Raw genomic sequence first — 9622 nt, 5'->3', positions numbered from 1 at the left:
TTATGTATTGTTGATTTATTTTTAAGGTTATAACAGAAACTTCTCATAAGTTTTTCGTAGTATTAAATTTGTTATTCGTATTGTTAAACATAGTTGACAAATTTGTCAGTATACGAAGCAATAGTTACAATTATATAATTTCGAAAAATACTGATAACGCTTCACGAATTTCGCTTGCTATATCGTACGTGTACGCTTTCTTCAATGTGATGCGGGCTGCAATGTAGCAGGCGTTCATGAAACTACATTACCGTACAGTGAAATAGGACTTTCATTACATGTGTTATATACTTTAGTAAGTGCTATTTTTATTGTAAGAAAATTTTAACGAAAAGAAATAGTTTAATGTTTAATTCCGTTTTTAACGAATCTACAACAATTATATAAAAATGTGCAATTTCTAATACAATAGGATTAATTTTTTGAATCTTAATAATTATCTTCTAGTAAATTTTTAGTGATTATAATAAAATATGTATAGGTTTTTGTCAACTATGACACGATGTTTACTATTTTATCTAAGTTCAATTGACTATGGCGTGTCCGGGGACACTTGTGAAACACAAATAGGCCAAGTCATGTGTATCTGTTTATTAATGGAAATACTGAAATCGGCATACAATTATTTCTAATATAATTATCTGCTTACGTTCATTTATACGAATTTATTACATTAATTAGCAATATCAACAATTTTATTACTCTCTCTTGTGTTCTCATTCTCACGACTCTTTCATTCTCTCTTTCTCGCTATCCCCTCGCTATTGAACAAGACGCATACATATTCCACTGTACGTGTAATGCAGTTACAACAAGCTAATTGAAGTAACGACGGTACCAGCAAATTAACGATTCATCATGGTTCAATTGACAATCGTTTTGGCACGGAGCAGTCTGGATCTCTGTAAAAATCCATTCCCTTCGAACCTACAAAATTCACAAAGTGTCTCGCGTGGCGTGTCAAGTATTATGTGATATAACGTAGGTTGCCACTGCTCGAAGAAAACACAATTTTTGGTCTCCTTAACAATGCTTCACACTCGCAAGTACAGGGTATCTCAACATGAATACCAAAATAAATCAGCGCCTCGAAAGCGAAAACTTCAGAACAAATTCTTATAGTATGAAGCTTTTTAGTAGAAAACCTTGCTTTGAAACACCCTGTACAAATGCAGGATAAATAAATCGTGGCAAGTTGAATACTGTCTTGTCGATGTCCACCGTTTTCGTGGGGACATCGCTTCGATCGTTAATTCGAATTTCTTAAAGCACTATCGTTTTTCGCTATTATTGATTCATTTATACACATTTACAATTTATACTGAACGTTCGTTCTCACGAGGTACAGTGTTCACTCTATATATGTCCCAAATGCCTAGCCGATAAAAGTCCCAGAATTATCCCCACTGCCGCGGGGTATATCCTGTGAGGGGCCATGAACCGAGGCCTCTAGAGCTTCGCTGTCCTTTTCTACGTTCGGCGTGGATCAAAGAATAGTATCTCCTGGCCGATACATGTCCCTGCCTAGACCCGTGTTTTGGACATATACAGTAAATTCTCATTGTATGTCAGTCCCGCCGTTCTTTTTACTGACACTTATACAAAATTGGAGGTTCTCGCCGAGCGTCGCATTTGAAATACACAGGGCACGCTGGAAACCTAAGAGTTATATCCGTCTACAAGTCATAAAAAACCTATGACCACTAAACGCTAGTGACAAGCAGACTGCGAAAATGTCCGTCTCCGATACAATGTTGCACGGAGAAGCGGACAGCGAAACTCGAGAGACGTCGTCGCCGAAAAGTGTGCCACACATTGTCGGCTATATCGATGTGAGACCAGAAGACCACTACTAATGCAATTACAAAACTTCTTTATTTTTCGTTATTTTTTTATGAAACTTTTGCCAACATTTTCATGGCATTTTTCTGATTAAAATGAAACCAAATACGATATAATTCCGATGATATTTACTTGTGTAATGAACGATGGAAGTCTTCCCATAACAATTACATTAACGGAAAATTAATGTAAATGTGATCCGAATTATATCGCGTTTAGTATCATTTTAATCAGAATAATGCTATAAATATATTGGTGAAAGTAAAAAAAAAAAATAATTAAAAAATATTTCATAAAAAATAACGAAATATAAAGAAGTTTTGTAATTGCATTAGTAGTGGTCTTCTGGTCTCACACCGACAATGTTGTAGCCGCGACGGCTCTCGAGCTTCGGCCACTCACCGCGGTGGTGTGAGTTTGTCCATTGACTTCAAATTGTAAGATAGACACTGTCATACAATGAGAATTTACTGTATCGAGTAAACACTGTATTTATTCGAGTCACAGATGAGCACAATTTTTACCTAGACAGGTTTCGAATATCGAATGAAAGGTAAAAATACCGAGACACCTGTTACGCGAAACTTATCATTATTAAATAGCACAATATTTTGACTGTACAATTGCGTATTCGAATGAATGGTCGGCTACCCATTTATTCGATCGAAATTGTGCCCATCTCCGACTCTTAACACATTCCATCGATAAATTATGATTAACAAGGCACGATCGATCAGTGCGGTAACGTTGTTGCGGAAGTGACCGCCATTATTCCGCGTCTCCGAACAATTTCCGGTCCCCTGTCCGATGAATGATATTCGACAATCGTTATTTCAATACTTGCACCGCTTGTGACGCGCGTGTGGACCAGCAACGACGTTAGGCAAGTTAGTAAAAATAATAACAGAAAAGAAAAGGAACGCGAGCGTAATGCATTTCAGGACGATATAGTTGTCTCTCAATGACGAGATTAACAGTTCCCTGAAGAGAACGATGTAACATATGTATATTTACGAGGATGACTTTAACAATTAACCAGCAGGATGGTTCAGACAGATTCTATACGAAAATAGTCGTCAGTTTGGCTAATCAACGTTTCAGCTACTGCACGCGACACAATGGCTACAGTCGGGATCATCTTTACGAATGCTGCGCCATTATAGACTTGCGTGGATCCTCTTTTTGATCACTATATTCCTATAGTTACTCGCTTGCTCTAGCAATGAAAGCCATGTAGATATACAGGGTGTCCCAAAAATGTTGTACTTCCTTGAAAAGGGGGATTTCTGAGGTCATTTGAAGTAACTTTTTCCTTTGCGGAATTGTTCTCCGCGGCTTTGTAAAAGAGTTATTAACGAAAAACACGGATCAATCAGGGCGTGGCAATAGCAGATCGATTGCGGGTCGGCCAATGGCAACGCGACGCTCAGCGGGACTTATCGCTAACAATGAGCCGCAATCCGTCCGCTGTTGCTATGCTCTGATTGGTCCATGTTTTTTGTTAATAACTCCTTACCAAAGCCGAGGAGTACATTTTCGCAAACGAAAAAGTTACTTCAAATCATTTCAGGAATCACCCTTTTCAAGGAAGTATAACATTGTTAGGATACCCTGTATTATTCACATGCCACGGTAAAGTTTTTTCAAATTTTTTATATACAAATATATAAAAATATTACCGCTACGCGATTAGATTAGCTAAAAGGTTGAAGTACTTCCTCTGTCTCAGACCTAATTACACTATACACTGGACCTAAATCATACGATCAAAGTCATTCCACAAGACTACTATACTATTTACTATTTCATTCGACACGGCTGATAACTTCGAAAAGTGTTCATTCCTTCGTTTTCGATTTTGTTCGAGAGTAATTGAAAAAATCTTGAAACATTTTCTCCGTGTCCCACTGGCTAACTGTTAAACGACCGTGAATATAATATTTCCATGTGATTAATATTATAAAATAAAATAAGATTAATACTAATAATAATAAGCAACTGTCGAAGCAACGAGTACGACGTGTCCCGCTATAATTATATGTATATAAATACTATTAGTAATATTAATCGCAAGTACTAATATTCCACTAACGATAGTTCGTGATTCTAGTTACGTATTGTATGCGCTTATGTACAAAATGTCGACAAACAAGTCGTCATTAAGATCTCTACGCAATTAACTAGCACTAATAGCGTTGACTAAGTGTATGCACACGTTTGTGGTTGTTTTTTTTAAGGCACTAAAGGTTAAACAGCAAGTCAACGCGTCCGGCAACTATACACGAAGTATAGTTGCCACGGACAGTTCAGATATGCTTGAATTAGAGCTACGTCACGTGACAGGAAGTAAATACCAACTGTTCTCTTTAGTCTTCTTAAGGTCACTTTTTGCGATAACAACGATTTTACAGCAGTCGATTGTCGTGTGATGTACCAATAGAAAATACAATAAATAATTTTTATTACAGCGCCTTCTCGATGTATAACAATGCCAAATATTTGTACTCGAAATATACGGACAGAGTGTTTCTAAAATAAGCTCGATATTATAACGCGATGAAAAAGTACTAATTAATTATGATGTTGTTAAAACAATACAGAACCTATTATCTTAGTTTAGAAACACCTTGTACGTTATAAAGCTTTCATAGAAAATTTTGCGAACATCCAGGATACGTTTCTTTTCGATATCGAAGTATTATTTGCTCCTCTGAGAGAACTGCGTCGAAGTGTATCGAAAATCTTACCAGGCTTGCCAGCTGTCATGCTACGTGTAAACTGCTACTCTCATTTCCGTATCGCCTTTCAGATACCGATCGGATCACTGGTCATTTCTCCAAACTTGCCCGAAAAGACGCCTCAGAGCCTTAGACTAGATAATAAAGAAATGCACAAACAGCCGTGATACACATCTCGGTGCAAGCCGGGAACGATTGAGGTCGATCATATTGGTAGTTCAAGGTTTGATTTGTACGACAGAATAATTTCGTCCACAATCCTGATTGTGTTCTAAACATAATGAATTATACTGTAACAATCGAGAGACCTTGAACAACTAACACATTGTGCCTCGAAACTACACGAATTAGTTTAATAAAACTAGTGGTACCAGTACCTACCCACGAGTATACACACACAAATTCCAATGTTTAAATTCGCAATACAGATTTTCCTCCGTAGCGTCGCGTGTTCACCTTTGTCATCTCCGCCAATGAGGTGAAGAATTTTTGCTGCTCCGACTTGCGCGATGTTATGGAGGAATAACTGTACCCAAGACCTTCTATTCTCTTTACTACATCTCGCAGAAGCTGGTGAAAGCTGATCAAGCCTGGTGAAATTGCTCGAAGTTGCGAGAAACGATGCCCAGAACGATTAAAAAATTTTTACAAATCGCCCCCCTACTCGTTGCCTTAAAAAAGCTACTTTATACTTATCTCGTTCTCAACGATTCGCATAAGTCTAAAAAAAAACTATCCCACGCTTCACACGCACACGCACGCAGCAGATGTACACAGATCTTTTCTACACACATACAATAATAGCGACTACCAACGTTCTATTAATGCAAATTCGTTTTCCCTAACTTCGGCAGCTGAAGCTATCTGCCATGTTGGAGAACGTCCCCGAGAAAAGGGGTCGCTAACGAATAACTTACACGACCTACCAATAAATACGCCTATAAATTACAAAAAGATTACTTTCTCTAGATGTAACAGTGACGTGTCGCGATACAAATACGAGAATCATTGCATTCGGTGCATTTGTGCTAGTCCGTGGCAAAGATTAATGATTCAACAATCGCGACAGTTCCATTAAACGGTATCGATAGTAGACGGTAATATTTATACTATTTAAAATAGTAATAGAAACATTAATAATAATAATAATCATACATATATGCATATATATATATATATATATATATATATATATATATATATAAATAAGACAACGACAATGACAATGAGAACGACGATGTTGGCGAGACGATGGCGATGAGTGAATGTACGATGAAACGAATGACGCTGTCGTGAACGATTAATAATGTTAATGACGTTAAACAGTATATGGTTACTCGTAGTAATAAGAAGTTTCGGAGTTAATAATATACGTTAGCGTAATGACAACTGATGCCACCATCGGAGGTTCTTCAGTCTTCTTTGGTTGCTGGGTAACTTGGTGAGGTTGGTGGGTACGGTAGGGCTCTGCATTTACCGCGTACGACTTATGCTCCTGTTCATCTTTCTCTTGCTCTCGTTCAGTATTTCTTCTCACTGGGATTATCATTTATTTCTTCTCTACCCCCTTCCCCTCCCCCGATATATTTTTCTCGCTTCCTGAACAGTTATCGTACCATGTCAGGTCACTCGAGAATAGAGAGCGGTGGTTGGCTTCCGGTCCGTTTATCCCTTGATGAGAGCCAATTGATTCATGAATGTATACTGCTTGTGGGTGCTGCAGACTCCAGAACGACTGACGGCAATAAGAATGGCGTCTGACGATCCACGTTCACTTCCCCCAGTACGTGTTATTATTATTACATTGTTATTATTAGTATCATTACGACATCCTGCGCATTCTTCTTCCATCACGCGGCGAATAGTTTCGTTTCGTCGATTATCGTCATCCGCTATCCGATCTTCGAATTGGTCAACTACCATTTCCCTTGACACTTTCCGCTCCATGGTGACTATTAGATCATCAGCAATTACTCAAAAGTTTAGAGAAATTTAGATAACAATGGACCATATTTTAGTTACCGGTTCGTCTGTAAGTGGCATAAATGGCTTTGCATAAAAGAATTCTAGTACAGGGTTCCAAAGTCTATTGCTGCTAGTATTGATTCGGCATTGTAGAGGTTTTTACGAATGTCGATCTACGATGGTCAGCAAGTCAAGTGGATCTTCTTTTTGGCTCAGCCGACCAATCTGAGAACTTTATACGAAATGGAAGCAAGTCAATGCGTGGAAGAGTAGCACAGGTTTTTTAGTAACCATCGACGCGGACGTCATTGCTCAAATTGAACGACCACATAACGCCAATCGAGGTTTATGTACCTCTTGACCAGACGGCCCAGTTGAATCCTACCCTCATGTTTCATCAAGTTATACGTGCACAGATTGAACGATGTCTTCCATCATGCCTCGATAATAAACGTCTTCGGAAGATTCAGAACTGGACGCGTCGCTAGCAGACTTTAGAAAGACTATCAGACGATCGTAAGAACAATTGGAATTTCCAAGGAATCACCTTCTTAACTTGCAGTCGTTCCCTCAAACAATTGGAGGCTTGAAGCTACCGCTACTTACTCTTATCCAATCGAAATTGATGAGTTTACTAGTCAATTTCAAACAGTTTTTGGAATGCCTTTGACTCAACGAATTGGAGGCTTCGGCCATTAGCACAGTCCCCCAGGTTTTCCATTGTCCAATTCTAAATGTTCAATGTCGAGATTCGACTTCTCCTTTTTCTTCGTCCTTTGGATATCATCGGTACTGTTTATTTGTTATCCGAGATGCTGTTTTCCCGTCAGCCGGTTCTGTGGAGTCTGTTCACCTTCGATGACTACGACGATGTCTACGGTGAGCTGGTCGCTGATCCGATGACTACGAAACATGTCCCAGGAGCGTTTCCGTACACCGGGAGAGTTCGAAGGAGGCTGTCTGGCTGGTACGGCCGGACTCAGCTGAGCTCTCGAGGCGTCACGGAGTGCCGGGCCGGATGATGATTGTTGCGGTGATGACGCCTCGCTCGACGGCACTGCACCGTGCAACAGTCATCAGCGTCCGCCACGTATTCGCCGCGTTTCATCTGGTGCACGATCGAGTTGCAGAGCGCCCTCGGACACCGTTTCCTGTCGCACTTCACCTCGCCATTCTGCAATAAAAATAGCAAAGTTTCCTTTTAACACATGATCACAATGATTTCAGATTTTCATGGCCTGTGACGTCATACAGTATTATCGTTGTGTAAGTCCTACCCTTTTGGAAGTGCAGTAATGCCTCCGTATATGTAAAAGAGATGTGCGCGATATTTGTGAAAAATTAATCCCCACGATACTAATCCAATGCCAAAACTTTTTTGTTTCTCATTATTTTCTAAAATATATAAAATATTTCTGCAATTTTTACCAACATATTTGTGACATTTCACTGAGTAAAATGAGATCAAACGTGACATAATTCCGAGCATATTTGCTTGTTCACAGGGTTCTTAAACGAATATGTGCTGGCTTGGTTTGAGTTGGGTTTTGTGGAAAGGGGGACGCAGGAGGGGAGGCGAAACCAGTTGTTTATTTGTAACAGATATGGTCGGTTATGCCTGTGATTGTGGCACAGATGCACACTTATAGGTAGAGTTCAATGTGGTATGTAGTAACCAAGTTGTTTGTAAATATCTCGGTAAGCTGTAATTTTCGCTTAAAACGAAAGTCATATTCGTATTCAGTACATGAAAAAGTAAACTGATGTATAACAGGGTCCAAAGTTTGAGAGTTTGGGAGGGGTAATTCGAAAATTTGACCCTCTTTCTTTTTAGAATTGTGGGTGAAACGATACTTTTTCGTGGTGCAATGACGGTGGAGTTCGACGCGATCGGTGGCCGCGTTCCATTTTCATCGTCATGTGTGGACCCTTTTAATGGTCGGCTCGGGCGAACGAGTTCGGTTAAAGGTTTTCTCCTTAAAGGTCTCGGCGCGTCGCGGTTGTGTCCAGGCGATGCAATGAGACTGCAACACCCGACCGATTCTAACGAGTGCAACCGGCAATGTCGAGTCGCGACTGTTTTTTCGTCGAGGCCTTCGCATAATAATGGGAAACCGCGAAACGAAAACGCCTGGGGACTTTCTTGCCCTTCCAGAGCATCGGCTCGCCTTCGAGTAGCAAAAGAAATCAATCGCATCGTGACCGCAACCACTTAGTTATAGCCATTAAGATTTTTTCCTTCAACTATTGCGTACGTTACTAGCTATCAATACTTTTCTACAGTTTCCAATAAATATTGGTACACGAAACGTCCGATTTCAGAAAATTTGTTGGCTTTTTTCTGGTATTTAAGGTTTAAAGCTTAAAGACTACTTGTACAATCTGTCATTCGTTTTTTTCTAAAATGTTTTTGCATGACTCGCGTTATTGTCGAAGATGCTGCAAATTCAGACATTTCTAAAAACGTTGGAAAATTTGTTTGTAACTAAATGTACCATAGATTGAAGATTGAAGCTCCTCTTTTACAACACATCTTAAAACTAGATATACATAGGTACGACTTTTAATATGTATGTGTATAGGATGTCACACAAGTTTTCCTTACAAACTTTATATTTTCTGTAGGTGAAAACAAGACTAAAATGTTATGTAGCGGAAAGTTTAAAATTAATTAATTTGTTCACCTCATCATCATGGGTATTCTGATTCTCAGAAACTACCTGCTTCATTAGCTTATCCTTTTTAGAGTATACAGTGTCTACTTGATATATGTCCAAAACACGGGTCTGGCCAGGGACAATTATCGTCTGGAAGATAATATTCTTCGGTACACTGCCTATATACACTGCCAATATTTCTTATAATTTTCATTAAAAAAATGCCACGAATATATTGGTGAAAGTCCCCTAAAAAAATAATGAAAAATAAGGTTTGTTATTGGATTAGTAGCGGTCTCCTGGTCTCAGTCCAATACGGTTCCCAATATTGTTTAAAAGGACAGAACTACATTTTATAGGGGCTTGTCATCACTTCTCTAAAGTCTGAATAGAATAAAATTGCATTTGGACATGTAACTG

At 39.1% G+C, this 9622-nt stretch overlaps 1 protein-coding gene across 1 annotated transcript in view; it reads right to left on the bottom strand.

The window, feature by feature from the left end:
- Positions 1–5754: 5754 nt before the first annotated feature.
- Sog (chordin short gastrulation) overlaps positions 5755–9622 on the bottom strand; it is a 248134-nt gene continuing 244266 nt past the window's right edge. The window contains exon 8 of the mRNA XM_076791136.1: positions 5755–7719. Coding sequence (XP_076647251.1) covers positions 7525–7719 — 195 coding nt within the window. The 3' untranslated portion in view covers positions 5755–7524. The remainder of the gene's footprint in view (positions 7720–9622) is intronic.

This window comes from Halictus rubicundus, chromosome 7, assembly GCF_050948215.1.
Source record: "Halictus rubicundus isolate RS-2024b chromosome 7, iyHalRubi1_principal, whole genome shotgun sequence".
Taxonomy (NCBI): Eukaryota; Metazoa; Arthropoda; class Insecta; order Hymenoptera; family Halictidae; genus Halictus; species Halictus rubicundus.
This window is presented reverse-complemented; position numbering and strand designations above follow the sequence as displayed.